The following is a 20470-nucleotide window of genomic DNA, read 5'->3' as shown; positions in this document are numbered from 1 at the left end:
TCTTATATATAGGAGCCAATAATAGGCAACATTTGACGTCTATCAATTTTGTCGTAACCTGCCTAAAAACATCGATTATAGTGAATTAATCGATGCGGACTTGAAACATATGGCAATTTTAAAATAAAGATAATTAAACGAATAATAAATAAAATTATGTTTTATTATAAACACAACGCATGCGACTTCACCCAGGTTTTTAAAGGAAAACCCGCATAGTTCCCATTCCCGTGGGATTTCCGGGATAAAACCTATCCTATGTGTTAATCCAAGTTACCCTCTATATGTGTGCTAAATTTCATTGTAATCGGTTCAGTAGTTTATGCGTGAAAACTGAAAGCCATACAAACCATACAAACCTTTCCTCTTTATAATATTAGAATAGATATGTAATCTTAATTGAAAAAAGTTTAGTAAATGTGCAGTTCCAACAAAACGATATAACATATTTTTCTATGGCGTCGTTACTAGATTACATTGCTGAATTTTATTGAACTGTCAATGTTGCCTATTAAAATGGCTCTACTATAGACAGAAAACTACTAATAATAAAAATAACTTAATTAAAAACAATATTATTAATTTATTAAATAGGTTTGAAGTCGGTGCCAAGCACTAAGCACTTAGTATTAAGCCCGTGCATCGACATCAAACCTTTTTAGTAAATAAAACATCTAAATAATATGTAGTAATTAATAATAAATGTAATTATTATTAAAGTGAAACTTTTATTACATCGTTTCAAACTTTTTGGTCTGTGTAGCGCATGTCGCGTGTATCGCGGCTGCGAGTAGGTATACCTACTCGGCAGCCGACCGTCACGCGACATGCGCTACACAAAGCAGTGTTCGGAACCGTTCGAACAGTTTCACTTTTACCGTGGTTTCATAAAACCACACAACATTATTTTTTGCTCGTGCGCGCTAGCTGTAATAATATCAATATCAATCTTTTTTATTTTTTACTTTTCCGTTTTTGAAGTCGGTTGTTTTTAACGAAGTTATTTTTATTTAATACTTTTTAGTGTATTTTTCAACACAAATCAAACGAGCCCAAACTCGATAAAGTTGAGTCAATATATTACTAAGTTCCTATGGCCACCTTCCGATTCCATCATCAAATCAGCGCTATGTCATAATAATGTTTCATCGCTATCCAATTTACATACGTATACAAAATTTCAGCTCAATCGGTTACCTGGAAATGAATCAAAGTTACTTGCTACATTTCAATTAAGTCATCGAGACCAGACGAAAATGCTCATAAAATAAAAACTACTGGGCTTATCCGAATAAAATTTATGGGACCAATTCCACACCATTCCGCATCAAAAAAAAAAAGAATCACGTAAACCGGTTCAGAAACCTCGGAGTAATCGGTGTCCATACATAAAAAAATATACCGGCCGAATTGATAACCTCCTCCTTTTTTTTAAGTCGGTTAAAACTACAGTGTACGAGAATAAATACGTTGACATAAATAGGTATTATCGCTACGCCGGTTACGCGGCAACTGGCCGGCGGCCGTCGCCTGGCAACATTTTTGTCGCCGTGCGCGCACTTGCATTGAAACCAATAGATAGGGCGACAGTTGCGTCGCGGGCTTGTCTCCGAACCCGCGGACAAAAAAGTCTCCCGGGAGTTGCGTCGCTACGTACGCGCACTTTCATACTAGCCCATGGCTGGAGAGACAAAATAGTTGCGGAGACAAAGTTGCTCGTGGGCGCTCGCTCTTAGAAACATCAAAAGTTGTTTGGACGTATCCCGAATCATTTGTTTCACTCACAGTCCTGATCGAAAGCTCACCAGCTTGAAAAATTTGATGTTTGTCGTTGTAAGGGTACCAATACCGAGCACACTTTTCTTTCCCAGCATTTTTAAGTTCTGTCAGCATCACAATAATGCGAGAATTCTGCTTCCAAATTAGTTGCCAAAACTGGTTAACAGTTTTTTCAAGCGGCCCTTTTGTCGCCACGTACTTCTTCGGAATCTCAAAAGAGTCCACGTAGTTGGCGTGGATGTAGTCGGTATCTTCTTTCTTGGGAGTTATTTTCACACGGGTTTTGTCCCAGCAGATGATGTCATCGTAGCGGTTTTTGCTGGAATTTTCTTGCTTGGAAAAATGTTCAAAAGACCCAAAATGCGGCTTTGCTACGATCTGATAATGCTCTATTTGGATGGCTTCCAAGAAATCGGATTCTTGTGCGCGTCTTTCAAATTCCTTGATACTTATTGGAACAAACTTTGGGGTAGGTATTATGTTAAGAAGCATTTTTTTCGACATAAATAAGTCGTCCGTTCACATTAAAATGTCAAGAGTTACTAATGAAATATCTCTAATTCTCTTCAGTTTTGTTTTTATTCACGGGAACTCAATAATAATAGCTCATTTCAGGTAGAAACAATGATTAGTTATTATTATCGAATTTGAGTGATAACTTTGGGCAGATATAGTGAACTTTAAACTACAGGTTATCGAAAGTAAAACAATGTTATTTTTCTGTTCTTTTTCCTTAAAACAGATATTGAGATTTAACGTAACTTTCGTAACGTATTGTACAATGAAAGAAATTTTTTTTTAATTACCGTTAAATTCACGGTAATCGTGAACGAATGGCACGGCCTAATCATTCGTCGGTAATTGAGATAATTTTTAACTTTTTTTTAAACAAGTTTTACCGCAGTCTACTGTAAATTTTATTCGGTTTTCAGTAAATTATATATAAATTCAGTAATTGTGTAATGCTCACCTCACAAAGTTCCCTCATAATTTAGACAAAACGTTTGCTCCAAAGAATTCTTAACTGAAGACTAGTTTCTCTAGAAGACTTCTACAGGTATTTAAAGCTACCTGCGAAGTCTACTCCGCATGCCCAGACATTGAGTAAATATAGGCTCCTTGTCTTAGAACTATAACATTACCTATCGACTAGACAAACAAAATACACCCTTTATTCTGAAATTACCATACACTGTCGCTTACCAGCATAGGCCAATGCTATAAACATGTAGACGTGATCGATCAACACAGGACAATATTGATACTTGCTGTCTAGATTGACTCCACTATAAGAGAGCTACTTTCACCAAACTACCCACATAGCAATCCCTCGAGCATATAATAAGCAGCTAATACTTCTTATCTTCATATTTTTGTTTGGCTATTTTACATCGTCCGTTTTAGCATACACTAAAACCGTCAGGTAGCAGAAGACATTGTTTTCAGGCGAAGACAAACAGTTATACCTTTGCTTACGCAGATTACGTATTACTGAAGAAAGGCTAATCGTTGCTCTCTCGTCGTATTGAGACAAACCGATATCAATAGCGCAAAAAGCCCCAGTACGATTTAAATAAATAAAAAATAAAATAAAATTGATTTATTTCAGGAGTATTTCCCATACAAGAACATTCAACTTCAAATAAAAAACAATACATCAAAATAAAATAAAGTAATAAATAAACAAATCAAATTGAAAAAATATAAAAAATCTAATTGCAAAATTTCTACATACAAAACATTAAAATCGATAAAATAACATAAATTAAATTAATTGGACCAATAATAAAATTTGATATAATTTGAAATTGAAATTTTAAAATAAAATAATTGTAATTAGCTACTTCAATCTAAAATAAACCGGCGCTGCCGTGAACCACCATAGGAGGAACGTTTCCATTGTTGCTATCAAAATCGGCCATTAATTGAGCCTCTTTGACCGAGAGAACGAAGTCCAGAAACATTAAAGGATCTCGAGGAAGGCTGTTGCTAGGCCAGTCGAAGTAGGCGAAATGCTTTTCGTCTAGCGAAGCTCCAGTGCCGTCCGTTACTCGTAGACTGGTCACCACGTGGTCACGGAAGGATTTGATTTCCAGAGTTTTGATGATGAACTTGCCATGGACAGCTTTTCCTCACTTTTTGGGACTCCAGTACGGGAAACAAACCTCGCGCCCGTTTTCTACTATTCTGGTCAGCATGACGATCACCCGGACTTGATGAGTGAACACCATCTTCCAGAAATCTTGAGCTGTCTCTTGGAGTGGTGCCTGGGTGCACAGGAACCTTCCCTTAACGTTGTAACCGTCTACATGGCTGGCATTTATGAAGTCGCTTTCGCCGTCTTCTGTTGGGAGGATTACCCTATTGTGGTCGAAGTTCAGTGTGTCCTGATATCTGCATCTTAACCAGTTGTTAAAATAGGATGCTTCGTTGCAAGAGTGGGAAACAATGTCTTCCAGTATTTGACGGTGTTCTTGTTTCAGTATGCGAGCGAGGTTAGATTCTTCAATAAGTTGTTCGCAGTTTTTGGCGAAGGAATTTTTTTTAGTGAATTTTGCGCCCATTTTTTAAGATTTAGGTTTTCTGTACAAGAGTCCTAGTCCCAACCGTAGTTAGGCATTAAATGTAAATTTTCTGATTTATCGGAAGATATTTATAGGTTTGTAATGAAATATTAATGGTCATTTTTTCCTCCATATAAATCGATAACTGAATCGGTATGACGCAGGACATCGCAGAGAAGGACGTAATTCGTAATTCTCAAGACAGCCTTGAGATATTGGGTGGGAAAATATTGCCGTAAATGTACATTAATAAGTTAGGATCGGTTATTGATTGTATCGCAATCGAAGGTTAGTCTTGGTGTTTGAATAATAATAAAGCTTCAGTCTTTATAGATTATTTTGTCCGTAAGGTTGTGCTATAATGGAAATGAAGAGTAGTTTTAATGGATTTTTCTAGAAAACTCACCTGCCCCCCTAGACAAGTGGTCGTCAATCTCATACATTCATAATCTATTCTATTGAACTTTACGCTAATAGAAAGCCACTTGTCTAGGGGGACTGGACACGACAAGCTTCATCGTGTTTGTGAGTACTCCGAATTCTTTCACTCAATAAGCACGAGGTGTTTTAAATAACTAAATTTAAAGAAGGTAAATAAGTTACATGTTTGTAATAATATGTTTTGTTTTTGAATTGTTTGCATCATGCGACAACTATTGCGGTTTCAAATAACAACAGCAATATTGTTTTCAAATAGGAATAACATGATTTAATTTATAATACCTATATACAAAGTTTTCCTTAAAATAATATTGTTGGCGTCAATATATAATACAAAATAAAATAACTGAAATAAATAAAGTATGAAAATGCCTGCGAAAAGTCTGGCATTTTTCAAGACAAGGACATATTATGCATGTATGAATGCAAATGTCGTTAGGTAAGGAGCTTTGTCAATCGAAAATGATTCTTATTCCTTAGCAGGAAAAATAGAAATGGTGTAATACGAGACATACGAATTTCAATAAAAATCTAATTTGTCGTGTCACAAGATGTCCGCAACGACTTAATTTTGATTCTATCACCGATTTCAATGTCACCCTAGGCATTAATGATTCAACTGTTTAACTTATGGCTGGTTCACACTTTGATTAGTGTGAGTGCAGGTGATTAGTGCGAGTGCAGGTGTGTAGTGCGAGTAGTGTCCAATTGACTGCGAGTGCAGGTGATTAGTGCGAGTGCAGGTGTGTAGTGCGAGTAGTGTCCAATTGACTGCGAGTGCAGGTGATTAGTGCGAGTGCAGGCACGCTGCGAGTGAGGGGGAAGGGAGGGCGCGCCGCGCGCGGGACGTGGCTACTCGCAGTCCACTCGCAAAAAAATAGAACACGCTTCTATTCACTTTACTACACAGCCTACTAAACACTCGCACTAAACAGTCGCTGTCCACACGTAGTACTACTCATCACCTGCACTCGCACTAATCAAAGTGTGAACCAGCCATTAGTGTCATTTGAAAAGAATAGCCGATCCTGAATTCAAAAAAGGGTGCTCAGTTGTGAGTGCAATATTAATAAATTGTTGAATAGGTATGGCGTAAGTGGTAAAATCATATTTTCATGAAAAACACATCATACAAATAACCGATTTCAGTTAATTAGTACAATTTGATATAGTTTCAGGCGTTTGCGTCATTAATTCTCATAAATATCCATAATCATTCATTTTCTCGTTAAACAGTCCAATTTGGGACTTTATCGCTCGTTATGATCACACTATATAGGTGTTAAACACTAACTAATTAATAGAGACCATTCCTATTGGCATTGTTTACGTGACTAAAGCACTAATCTAATCGCCTCGTGGACCTATTTGCATATTTGGGCCTCAATTAATTCTGAGAAAAACACACTGATAAAGCCGACCATTTTATACTGGGTTTTTACTCATTTGATATAACATTGTGAGATTTTCTGCGGTCGAGCGACAGTTGACCTCACTGTTGATAAGCGACTATTAATAATTATATTTTAGGAGTATCACATACATGAATTATTTGACCGTAGTTTCCTGTTGATGACAAATTAACTAATGTAGTCCCATTTTCCCTAACAGCAACAACTGCTGATAAGTTTCGAATGGGTAACTGGTAAAACCTCATGTTGGAAGATATAAATCATCTATTGTTGCTTACCGAATTAGGTTATTTGAACCGGGAAAATAGTTATTCCGAGTGTTTTATAGGCCGTGCGCCTCTGACCACTCGGGTAACGTCGCTGGTTGAAACATTATAAGTGTCTATATTAAAAAAAAACATTTTTTTTTATAGTATCCTTATTTATTAGTTGTCAGGAGGGGAATATAATATTAATAATGATATAATATTAAAATGTTTTTTGGAGAAAAACCATCTGTGAATAACCACCCACAAGTCGAAGTCAAATAATATAATATTAATGTAATGTGATAAATAAATATTTTTACGTAACATAATGAAAATTATTTATATTTAATGCATTTTTTTATTTTTGGAAAAAAATATGCTATATTTTAATATACGGAGCCTCCGACTCTAATCAGCTCTCCGACTATTAATATTCACGATAGGACAAATAAAAGCAGATCTCATCCTCACTCCGTATTCAGTTCTATATAGCCCGTTGCAACGAGCAGACGTCATACACAGTCTACACCGGAGTTAGATTTTTGTAACTATGGCAACCAATTTGTCAACACCTCTTCGAGATCTCGAATTTGTGTTACGATCTACTCATCGTTTTGAAAACATCCCATGCTGGGATGGTTCCCGCGTTGTCTTACACCAGACCAGCGATGGAGCGGACTATATTAATGCTAGCTACGTAAGTGGATTCTATCTACAGATTCTATATATATAGATTCGTCTACGCGCTTAGACGGGTTAAAGTTACCACAAATTTAGAGACTGCCGTGACAGCATACCGTGCCTACATAGAATCACACCTTCGCTATGGATTGGTAATATAGGGTAACAGTACTGCTAGGGATAGAGCATTCATTGCGCAAAAACGATGCATGAGAGCCATCTGTGGAATAGCACCCACTGAATCATGTCGACCCTTATTTAAAAAGCTTGGTTTATTACCCTACCTTGTTTATATATTTTTGAACTGTGTTTGTTTTTAGAAATAGTATCACCATTGAAGACCATGTTTAAAGCAAAATAAAGATTTTATTTTATTTATTTATTTACACAGAAAATTTATAGCAACGGAGCAACCGATGGCAAGCACCACAAGCACACAAGCACCACCACAGAAAAAGAATTTTTCATCGAAGCAGATGAGAATAGCCAACGTATGCCAATTGCCAGGTGCTATTGTTGTACATGGGAATCCTGGCATCAGACGAACGGCCACAGAGTACTTTTATATATATAGGTATAGAGGCTTTACTCGGCGGGTTCAGGAGGAAAGTGATTGACAGCGCCATCTGTATCTACAAACTTGCAACTTTCCTGCGATGTATATAACTATAGATCTACTATCATTCCTGCTTTGAGCCTTGTTTGTACTAAGTTTTGTTAATTTATTTATTAATCCCGTAATTTACTCATAGTCAATGGAGAATACGTTTACTAAATTGACTGAGTAAATTACCTAACGGATTAATAAATAAATTAACAAAACTCAACTGTATTCAAATTAGGATGCAGAAAATAAAACCATATATTATGATAATCAAAATAGTTTATTTCTCACCACAAACAGTTACATGATTAAAACTAATTAAAAATTTTGGATACAATTTTGGTCATACATTAATCTTATGTTTTATCTTGCCAACTTAACTTAGAATGATAAGTTGACATGGGACGAATACTAGCGTCCTATGTCAACTCATCATAGAATATTAATTAAGACTCCGAAAAATTCTCCCACCTTTGAAATTTAGCATTTATGATGAAATTAGGTGCAGATTACAAGAAGTTAGTAGTAAAAAAAGATCACACTGAAACACGTTCTGTTTAAATTATGTACGAATGTATCATTTCGAAAGGAATCTCACAATTTTTCGATTTCAGAGAAACTTCCAAATTTCATTTATGCGTTATTACTTTTACTGAACAATAAGGTCTGCTAATTATTGTTATTAATTGTATTTTAATATCCTGATTACATAGCTTTGTTTATTATTAATGCATTCTTGATAATTCTCTTTTATATAAAATAAGACTGATAGTTCAGTAGAAGTTACAGCGTGAAAGTGAAATTAGAATTTCATTGTCTACAATTTAAAAGAGTTGGATTCATATAAATAACTATACTAAGTAGGTAGTACATTCGTATATAATTATACAGAAAGTATAATTATATACGAATCACTGTGAGGATTTTTCAACAATCAGTAACAAACAACTTAAAAAATAACTAACAACTAATAAAGAAATGGTAATAATATCCCCTAATTTTATCAATGCCAAATTACATAGGCGGGAGGGTTTTGGTAACTTAAGCCCCGTTGATTGGACTATTTAGGCTGGTTTTAGAGTCATGCTGATGGTCCACAGTGACAAGCCAGTACGCTCAGCGCTGGCGACCGATCGATGTCATTCTCAAATATTCAAAGCCATAGCTCTATACATGTATGTCGGAGAGGCCACCGGATGGCGAGTGGTTATCTCGACCATGGAGATGATCTAGTACAAATCCCCCTCATATCAACTGAATTAACTCCAAGTGGACTTTGTCGATGATACGGAAATTGAAGCAACTCATGGGATGCGAACAGATGGTAATGCGTTTGCTTGAAAGGTACCTTAATTATGTTTTTTATTACATATACTGGCCGTTTACACACTAGCGAAGGAAAACAAAGAGTTGTGTTCAAAATTGGTAAGTTCACTTGAGGTTGATACGAGGGAGATCCGTACCATTACAAAATCTACATTACTACTCGCCAACCTGTTCAAGTGTTCATGTGCCATAGCTTTAACTAAAGCGCTTCATAAGCTACCATACATATTGACTTGTCAACGCAGACCGTCAGCACACTGTAAAACCAGCCATAAAATTAGATTTTCTAATACATAACCAGAAAGGAGAATGCTCACGCATCATTGAAAAAAAAACCCAGCTTCGGCAGAAAGGAGTTGTATTTCAAATTAACAATAATGTAGTGTGATAAAATAATAACCGGTTACGATCGTGATCCTTACTGGCAAACATAAAAAAATGCAATTTTGTTGTCTATTTTAAAAGTAGTATGTTCCCCGATTTCTCAAAGACGCCTGGACTGATGAGGAAAATTCGTTTTGTCTGAAAGGGTATACTTTCCAGGTGGTCTCATTATTAAAAAATATCCTTTTTTTTTGGAGGCATTGGGTCATTTCTCAAATACGCCTGGACCGATGTTGAATTTCTTTTTTCTGACCTGTTTATTAAGAAAAGTATACCCCTTCAAAATAAAAAAAAGGAATTAGGAAAGTTCTTTGAATAATAGGGAAACATACTACTACTACGAAATACTTTTTTTATGGACAACTGGATAACAAAATTGGAAATTTTTATATGTTTGCCAGGAATCACGATCATACCCGGTTATTATTTTATTACACAATATTATTATTAATCTATAGTACAATTCGTTTCTGCCAAAGTTGATTTTTTTTTGAGCACCCTCCTTTGACATTATTCTAATAATTGCATTACATTGTTGGTACAATGCATTATTATAATAATGTCAAATTTTCCTCTTAAAACATCTTTTAAAATATTTTTGTGCTTTGCACTGCATTGCATCCTCATCGCTGTCTATATTTTTTTTGCCCGTTAAAATTTTATTTATATTTTTACAATATGTAAATAAAAAAAATCGACTAACTAAATTAATTAAAAAGTCTATTAATTTTTCTTTGTGTTCAGAGCATGTCATAAAATTAAAGTCTAAAAATAAAAGAATTATCGTTTTTATATTTTCCCTTAGAAATTTTTGTTTTAAATTAGTAGATATTATTGTATTTATTATATCTTGCATGTTGGATATTGATTCCAAAAATGCTGGGCTTGGGGTGGAAAGCCAACGACGATTGGCAAATTCTTTTCTTTGTATAAAATCATTTTCAATTTCACTATAGAGATTACCCTTACAAACCTCACAAGACCTAAATATTTTATTTTTCGTCTTTTTTAAAAAATATCCCGATACATACTGTAGAGGCCCCATTATTTGGGGCTGACTTTTTTCCTCTAAAGGTGTAAGGGTAATCTCGTTAACAATGTCTAAAGACATATCACCAGTAGTCGTAGGTTCCTTATTTTTAGTAACGATGAGGGCATGTAGTGCATTGCATTGATCTTCTTCACAATTTGCTCCAGGGGCATGGACACTGGATAGGTTATTGACTAATAACTTTGTTAATGCTGATTGAAATCTTTCAGGTGTTGGATTTGTGTTACGGCACCCATGGCTTCTTATAGCCCCAAAGAAATTTTCGATTGGGTCTTGGTTTAGGTGCCGCATCCATATAGATGTAACATTGTAGTCAATGGCTAACATTTTAACTAATGTTTCTATGCCTTCCAGTGTCCATACCCAATTATTAATGGTAGGTACATTAGCAATTTTGTTTTCATCTGTGATAAATTTCATGGATTTTAAAACTTTTTTTGCTTCTCTCCAAAATTCGTGATGTTTGGAATTGGGTGTTACAGGTCCTAGGAGTGGTTTTGCATACCTATTTTTGACAAAGCTGCCATTCACAGAGTCAAAAAGATTATCAAAAAAAAGTAGTACATCTGCAGTCTCCTTACATTCGTCTGGAAGGATTCCGTTATCTGTAAAACAATAACAATTCAATATTAGAATTTAGATCATTTATGCTTTAAAATGTCTGTGCACCTAATGTACATGTTATGTGTATGCTTTGGGATATGTGTTTGCATAGTGGTGTACCATTAAACCTACATTTTAATTTAAAGAGTAACTGAACCCAGGTAATTGCAATAACCAATATTTTGAAATATAATGGAAATATTTAAATTCCGGCAGATATTTAATCTAATATTGTTGCACTAAGTTTAGTTGGCCATTACAAAAAAAACATCTCTTGATCTTACCTGCAAGGTATCCCATAGTAGAAGAGACAGATCTACTGAACACTTGACTGGCGTATTTCACTTTCATCTTCGTCCTAGTCGGATCAACGTGGCTATCAGTTAACTTAGGCACTAATCGTATTCCTTTATATGCAGGATTTTCTTGATGTAGTTTTATAATGTGATCCCACTTAGCCGTCTTTTCTTTATCTGTTTTATACCTTAAATTTTTCTGTAATAGGTTGTTCCTTATTCCTTTTAATAAATGCGGGGGATCATACAGTGGAACAATTTTTTTATCATTAATTATAATTATTTTTGTTTCTTCTCTGACTTCTTTTCCACTTCTCAGCATATGTACCCTGCTTTCATGTAAAAGAAGATTTAAGGCATGTCTATTATTAGTGCCTTGGTCACACACTGTAGCCACTACGTTGAACCCAGTTTCTTGTAGATTTTGTATGATCGTTTTGATTTGTAAAGCCAGCTCTGGGCCTTTAGTGGCCGCCTGTGCAAATGTATAAGCAACAGGTTGCTTATACTTTCTTATCAGACCCCTGATCATAAAAACCTGTGCATGGTCTGCGAATTCTTGTTTTGTCTCGCGTCCATTGTTCACAAAACCTATCACCAAATCTTTTCTCTCATTATAAGTTAAATTAGGCTTCAGAGACATTTCATCGAACATTAGTATGCAGAGTCTGTCTGCTGGTTTCATTTTATTTGCTCTTTTTTTCAGCTGTTCAAATATATTATTATTGATACCAGGCTTTATATTGGCTTGGTTCAAAAATGTATTTAGTATTTGCTGTGAAGGCAAAACCAACATTCTTCGCAGAAATCGATAGCCTTTGGGGCTTTGCTTCAGCATTGCCAAAGCCAATATTTTTTCTTCAGTAGAAAATCTTCTGCCTTTTTCTTTCTTTTTAGACTCTCTAAACTGCAACATGGTTAAAAGTTTAGCAGCACTTGGCATATTGTTAATAGTAGCTATAAAGTTGCTATTCTTCATAAAATTTTTGGCTGCTTTTAATTGCAGGGATTGTTTCTGTGCTCTGTTCCGACACTTCGATAACTTAATCCTAATGTTTACCAATTTTTGGTATAAGGATCGCTCATTTTTGGTCATTTTCTTATGAGTCACTACTTTTTTAGCAGTGTTTGGACCTGCAAATAAAATTAAGCTTTTAAAAACATGCTACCTATATTAAAGAAATTATTTAAACAGAAGTACTGTCCAGCAGATCAAATGTATAAACACTGCTGTGCCCCATGGCTTCAACCATTAAGAGTTGTAGAGTGAAAGATAAAGGCAGTGGAAATGAACATAGTACTCTATCTTTAGGTTTCTATTTCTTTTTTCTTTAAAATTTAAGTAAGGGCCACTCACCATATTTATCCTCCAATTTGTATTCTTGTATTTCAAGATTCTCAACAACTGTATCAGGTTCAACAGTAGCTGGAAAACGAAAGTTAAAATTAAGTAAGTTTATAGTTTTAAAACTATATAATTATGTACTTTTATAATATTTTTGCATAATGTGTTTTTGCTGCTGAACTGTTATATGTATAGTAAAACCTAAAATTTGCAATTAGCTAAATAGTAAGAAAAATTTGGATTATATTTAGATACCAACCTGGTGCTGGTGCTTCATTTTCTTTTAATGGTTTTTGGGAATCTTGAAGTGATAGTGGTCCTGAAACAAACACAATAGGAAAATTGTTATAAATGAATTTTATGTTGCTGCTTGCTGTTGCATGAAATAAATTTGCATTAAATTAAATATATATCTGCTCTTAAAATAATTCTTAGAGCAGTTTGAAAATTAAAAATGCTTTCCTGTAAACATCAACTTTTCTGTCAGTTTGTGTGTAGGGACCGATATATATATAACAGGCATTTATCCTTTAAATGCCAATTTATAGAAAAACTTATTCAGATAGTTACTTTAAATCAAAATTGAAGTGTATGGCTAAGAAATACATATTTTTTTGCATGTATTGCTTTTGCTTGGCTAACTAGGTAGCCAGGAACTGATAGCATGGGCTTAAACCAAGTTATTACCAGCTGGGTTAAAAGTTGTAGAGGTTATAGTAAAACAAAACATGCAAAAATAATATATGCACTTACGAATACATAGTATTACTTTGGCTGAGCATTATTTCAGTCACTGTAGCAGTTCTGGTCAAATTACAAGTGTAAAATAGACATGCTAAGTAACATTATCTCCTTAAATCTTCTTGAAGTGTTGACACATCAGTTATAATGTTATAAAACATTGTGTAACATGACAATATTTTGTTACAATTTACATACTTTTGAAGATTTTCTCACAAAACAACTTGAAACTTTCAGACAACAAGTGTTATGAAACATTCTATAAGATTATAGAATGTTTCATTTTCATTACACAACTGCTGTGTTAGCACCTTTATGTGAAGTTTAGGTGTAGGTACTGACCTTTTGAAGTAGAAGGTAAATTTTCAACTTCCCTCAATGGTTTTCTATCAGTGCAGATAAATTTTGATAAAGGTCCTGCAAAAATAATATAGACAATTTTAATAAGTTCAAAATCTCGTTTTGTTTCTACCAAAGTGTAGAAACGAAAGAAACAACCTCTCTGTTGTAAAAAATAATGTTGAATAACACATTGAATTAATTCAAGAACAAACTGAATAATATCTCTAAATCCTAAGGGTAATAAATATTATCTTCCATTCCAAATTCTAATTCAAATTTCCTGAAATGAACAGGTTAATTCTGATGAAACTTTCTAAATTATAGTAATGTTTTACTAGATACAATACATGCAACATTTATTTTCAATTTAATGTTATATTATGACAATAACATAAGGTGCCATAATTATTATGACACATTAAAAGCCTATAGCTACTAAAATATATACTTAGCTACTATAGATTTAATAGACAATTATATAGCTACATAGTTTACCAACCTGGCATATGTAATGTTGGAACAGCTATGTTAGAAATTTTGTTGTAACGGCAACAATATTTCTCTTCGAAATGAGCATGACAAACTCGACGAAGTTTATAAATATTTTCATTGCTCAGACTCAAAATTTCTCCTCCAATAGCATGAACCCATGTTCGGAAACGAGCAATGTCCTTATCAGGGTTTGGAAACCAATGAAGAACTCTGTAAGAGCCTGCAAAAAAGGAGTTTAAGCATTACATTTATAGAAAAAAAACTTGTGACAGACCTATGATATAGAATTACTTCAATTATTATTTTTAAGAGCATCTTCTCCATTATATTTATCTTTAAGACAGTTTAAATGCATAGAGACTATTTGTGTACTTTTCATTATATTATGTTGCAGGCATATTTCTATGTACATACCCCACTTTCTTAATAAACCCCCTTTCTTAATAAAAAATAATGACGTCCAGAGAAGTTTCAAGCTCATGTAATGCAAAAATAATAATACATGAGCTTGAAACAAATATTTATAAGAGCCCTTGGTCAGTGGGTTGTTATGCTCGTCAGGGCCACACCTCATGTTCACATTGTGGAATGCAATAAATGTATTGAGTATTGAAATAAGCCTGTCTGTACGCGCATTACTTTCAAAAGGCCATGTTTTACTTTCAAATTGCACCAGTGCAAAGACAGGGCGTATGAACTGGTTTGGTATCAGGTTTGAAACAGTCTGGTTACGTACCTTCGACTTCCACACACTGAGGAACACAACAACGTTTACTAGACATGGTAATGTCACTTAGAAGCACTATAGTCTCAGAGTCTCTATCTCGAAAAATACTAGAACAAACACTCGACGCTAATCGTGAGGAGCAAGGGCTCAACTCAACGAATTCACGGAGAAGCACTAGTTTGATGAAAACACTCGACGTAAACCCAAGGAGCAGTGGCTCAACTTGAAGAATTACGGAGATTCGGAGAAGCACTAGGTTATAAATTGATGAATTTATCAACAAAAACAACCGGCACTAACGACAGACAGACCGCCATTGATTGTTGACAGCTTGTTTCATTACTGCAAGTAAAAAGTACAAAATAACTACTACGACGCGAATTTTGTTAATTATTTAGATCAAGTTTTTACTGTTTTAAATTAAATTAAAATTATGGCAGTTTTTATAATTTATTTGTTTAAACTATATCTCAAAATATATACAATGATGATAACATAAAACTACTAAAATTTTTTTTTTTTTTGAATGGTAACATTTAGCATCCACCATACGGATTATAATGATTCAAGAATAAAATGGTCACTTCGTCACTACAGCTGTAATGAACTAAAACCGTACTTTCAACTTAGTCGGCTAACAGCAACAAGCGCCATCTGTATCTACAAACCGGAAATACATGGTTTTATAATACAACAAAATTAAAAAGGCATTCACTGTAGGACTTGTCACTAGATGACGGTGCTCTTTCAATTTGGTATCATTACTTTCGCCCAGTTGCACGGTAAAATGTTCTAAGATTGCACAGCCTGCGAACGGCTACGTTTGTGCGATAGATAGCTGTGTTTACGAAGCTGCAGTTAAGAAAAGCATATCAATACCATCAGTTGTATTGAGGATAAGACAACAAAGAAATTTCAGCTTTTCCGGTCTTAGTTATTACATTTATGTACACAGTGTTTTGTTGTACTTTCTGTCATATTACTGAGCATACTATGCAGATTTTGTGGAATTACGAACTCACTATACACTGAGAGACTATTATTCACAGCGAATTAAAACGCGTATTTGGATTTTTTCTATATTAGTAAAAAATTAATTACATATGGAATTTAGAAGTATTGTGACCAATTTTTCAATGTAAATAATAATAAAAATTTCTTTAAGTAATTCAATGTATATAGATATACATGTGTATTTATAACTTGCTTGTGATTAGTCTTATTTGATTTTTAATTCTAATGTCATAGTAAGTGCGAATAGTACCACTGTAATTTCATGTAGAGATTTTGGAAAAAAAAAATTAGTTCAATATAGTAATTTCTAATTATTTTTTTAGTCCTATAGGGCTAAGGACTCACAATTATTGTTAATTATTGTTATAATAAGTGTTAAATCGTCCGATGGCAAATCGGACTTAAGTATAAGCAAAATTTAATAAATAGATCTCGTCTCACTTTATTATATTTCTTTTAATTCAACTCTCTATAAACTTGGTATATGATTAGCATATGATTCTCCTTATGAAACTTTTGAAAACAAACCAAAAAGTTTCAATAAAAAAGTACAGTAAAGTTCTAAATAATTGGCAAATGGAAGTTTTATTAAGAAAGGATAACGAAAGAAGTTACATATTGAAGCTTTCATTTTATTAGATATTTAGCATAACTTTTACATCTTCATTACATAGCCATAGATTTTTATATCTACTTATAGATTACAAACTCTTAACTAATACTTAGATTACTACAACTAAGGGCTGATTTTTCAATGCTTGGATAAAACTTATTCGTCGAATAATGTATAAAACTACCATTTCAAAAATGTATTCTATTTGCCCGCATTTGACAGTTTACGTGACATTTTAATATTATCGTGTAATACTTTATTGGACGGATAAATTTTAACCAGGAATTGAAAAATCGGCACTAAATCTTAAACTAACTTATCTATGACTGGACTTCACTATATAATAGGGAACTTGAGACTGAATACTGCTAACATGCGTGCTGATAATTCCTTTGAGGTCCAGTATCAAGCAGAGTATACATTTGTACGCTTGGTCTTTAATAACCTAGGTGATCTAAAGTGACCGTAAAAGAATAAATAAAAAACAATAATAAATGCTTAAACATATTACTTAAAATAGTATTCTAAAGCAAAGTTACACAAACTATAGTCGTATGCGTCGTACAGACAATTATACCTATCCTTTCTCAGTTGTGATACAATAGAATATAAATTCACTTTACCTGTCTCTGGAGAAGTCGATATACTTATATCGATAGCGCAAAAGAGCATCGATCGCTGTAATCCATCACTGCAGTGGACTACTATAGGACTCATAGCCTTTCCGTAACTCTGGCGTCACTGCCATTTTGTTATAAAGACGTGTCATGGAGATGAGATCTAGTAAGTCACATTCTAAGGGCGAGACATCTTGTCGCTGCCAGTTCTTGAATAAGAAGTAGTTCACATTCAACGTACCTCCATCTTCGTGTGTTACAACTGCTCTCATGATCACAACACTTGGCTGATTCTGATGAACTCTGAACCTCTTGATGTTCAGCTTTCCAAATTGGAGCGACGATTCTTCATCTGGGTCCAAAAACGAAGTACCATCCTGATTTTTTCCGGGCTGATCAAGCATGACTACGACTTCGGTTTGGTGCTGCCATAACATCCTCCTGAAGTTGCAGGTTGTGGTCTCCGAATTAGGAGTTCTTGTTGCGATGTAAGCTTTACGATCCTTGAAGCCGTTGATGTAGTTTGCGTTAATAGGAACACATGACCTCCTTCCGTTTGACAGAGTTACGCAGCTGTGTTTGAAGCACAGCTCTTCTTTTTCCGGTTGGCTGTCTTGGAGGTTTTCGGTAGTAAATGCAGGGATGATTACATTCCCGCTCACTTCCATGTTCATTATTTCTTGGTGTTCTTCATTAATAATTCTAGCTGCATTTCTCTTCATAACTAATTTTAAAAAGTCTTTACGGGTTAAAGTTTTTGAATAAACATTACCCATTTTGATACAGTACTAATTATTGATTTATAAAAAGTTTGAGTGGATTTGGGGACGTTTCACGGTTAACTGAAGGATCGCTTTACAGAATTCGATACTTAAAGGATAGATCTTTTATCGCTGGCGGCAATTTACCCAAGTTAGGTATTTGTTTCAATTCAAAATATTTTTTTTATAATTTTCCCGTAGTTAGTTGCCATATAATTATTTCAGCATAACGTCACAGGAAAACCACATATTGACCTAAACTAAATTAATTACCGTCATATACTGTTTTAAAAAGATTTGATAAACAATATTTTTGTTCCAATTTAAAATACATATTTAATAATTTACCCATAGTTAGTTGCCATATGATTATTTCAGCATAACGTCACTGGAAAACCACATATTGATAAGGTTGAACTAAATTACCTACCGCCATATACTGTTTCGAAAAGAATTTGACAAACAATAATGTTGTTCTAATTCTAAATATATGTTTAATAAGTTCGAATGGTCATGTGCGTGTTTCAGTTTTTTTTACGGGGAGAATCCCGATCGGTCAAAGTTGATGGATACTTATCTATATTTCGTATCGAGAGCCGTATAAATAGCGACTTATCTCACGACGTACATAGTACAGCAGCGGAAGTTTTAATGTTCAGACGTGTTTACATCATCGAATCAAGAATTTATTCTTTGCAATAATGAATACCAATCCCAATGCTACTTATAATGGATCTGCCGCATTTTCGGCACGATTCAAGCACGAGGATTCCATCATGACGTTGGCTTCTGAATTTGTCACCGTTTTCTCTGTACCAATAACCGGAGCTTGTGAAAACTTCATGAAGCCTACAAACCAGAACCGAAATCACTTCAAGCTATGTCCATGTTGGGACGACTCCCGTGTGGTTTTATCTCAGACCAACGATGGCGCGGACTACATCAACGCCAATTATGTAAGTGGATTTGACCTACATAAAAAATTCATAGCCACCGAGCACCCGGTGGCGAAAACCTTGAACAATTTTTGGACCATGGTGTGGCAAGAGAACACCCGTGTGATCGTGATGCTTACTAGAGCCGAAGAAGAGTTACGAACAAGCAAGATACGGTATTTTCCTTACAATCAAGATGACACAATCATAAGCGACTTTATAATTAAGGACAAGATCGTTTGGGAAAGCAACTACACCGAAACAGTGCTTAATATCATTAACAAAAAGACTGGAGAGTTAAGGATAGTACATCATTTCAAATTCCTGGACTGGCCGGAAGGCCAAATTACTGCAGTAGACAAGTTACTTGACTTTTTGCTGGCTGTGAATGAAGAAAATAATGAATTTTTTGTGGTAGCAGCGTATCATAACCGACAGTTACCAGGACCTATTTTGTGCAATAGATACTTGTCTATATCAACTAGTAGCTACGACGACCATATCGGTACCATCAGTAGTGCTGAGAATACGCGAAGCTGTCAACAACTTAGGTGCTCTAAAGTGACCTTAAACAAATGATTTAGAAAAGCAAAAAAATGTATGCTTACAAATAAAATGAAACATATAAGTACAAAGCTAAGTAACAATAACAATAGTAATTTACATTTTTTAGACAATAATACCTATCTCTCCTAAGTTTTAAAACATTAGAATACAAATCAACTTTGCCTGTTTTTTCAAGTTGTGAGATTGATGGCGCAAAATACCATTGATCGTTCTTGACCATCTTTACAATGGACTACCATAGGACCCTTGTGGCCTTTAAGAGTCGTTGGCGTCACTGTCGTGTAGCGTAGTATATAATGATACTAGAGGTCCGCCCCAGCTTCGCCCGTGGTACATATTTCGCAATAAAAGGTAGCCTATGTCCATTCTCGGGTATTAAAATATCTCCATACCAAATTTCATGCAAATTGGTTCAGTAGTTTAGGCGTGATTGAGTAACAGACAGACAGAGTTACTTTCGCATTTATAATATTAGTAGGGATAATCCGCATGAAATCAAATAAGTCAGCTTTCAGGGGTAAGCTATCTTGCCAGTTATTGTATGAAAAGTGGTTTACATACAACGAACCTCCATCTTTATGGGTGACGATTAGCTTCGTAAGTTCAAAAATTTGGATGATCCAGATGGATTATCGACGTCGTAATCTTCAATTTTCCGCATTGAAGCGACGATCCTTCTTCTGGGTGCCAGTAAGAAAACGTATAAGTCTTCTCGTTAGTCTTCGGCAAATCGAGCATAACGATGATTTCGGATTGATGCTCCCATACCATCCTCCAGAAGTTAGAAATTTCCTTCCATGAGAAAGGTGTCTTCGTGGTGATATATATGCATCTTCACAATCGAAACCATCTATGTAACTTGCGTTGATGTACGTTTGTGAGCCTTCTTCTTTTTGGAGAATGACGCGACTGTGGTCATAAAACAGT

General features: G+C 34.7%; 2 protein-coding genes across 2 annotated transcripts; both read right to left on the bottom strand.

The window, feature by feature from the left end:
• Window positions 1-46: 46 nt before the first annotated feature.
• LOC149895505 (tyrosine-protein phosphatase non-receptor type 9-like) lies at window positions 47-3100 on the bottom strand. Its single transcript, XM_090119093.1, has one exon. The coding sequence runs from the start codon at window positions 2281-2283 to the stop codon at window positions 1666-1668; it is 618 nt and encodes a 205-aa protein (XP_089975219.1). The 5' UTR covers window positions 2284-3100; the 3' UTR covers window positions 47-1665.
• Window positions 3101-7990: 4890 nt separating this feature from the next.
• On the bottom strand, window positions 7991-15849 carry LOC149895504 (uncharacterized). Its single transcript, XM_090119099.1, has 7 exons — window positions 15046-15849; window positions 14317-14529; window positions 13818-13892; window positions 12994-13053; window positions 12747-12815; window positions 12115-12523; window positions 7991-9247 (listed from the first exon to the last, which is right to left on the bottom strand). Exons 1-7 carry the CDS (start codon window positions 15089-15091, stop codon window positions 9112-9114), a joined length of 1008 nt encoding a protein of 335 aa, XP_089975225.1. The 5' UTR covers window positions 15092-15849; the 3' UTR covers window positions 7991-9111.
• Between the last annotated feature and the right edge of the window lie 4621 nt (window positions 15850-20470).

The sequence above is a fragment of the Colias eurytheme genome, chromosome 31 (assembly GCF_061535395.1).
Source record: "Colias eurytheme isolate Ceu_HAF_F1 chromosome 31, ilColEury1 Martin Lab GWU primary, whole genome shotgun sequence".
In the NCBI taxonomy this organism is placed as follows: Eukaryota; Metazoa; Arthropoda; class Insecta; order Lepidoptera; family Pieridae; genus Colias; species Colias eurytheme.
This window is presented reverse-complemented; position numbering and strand designations above follow the sequence as displayed.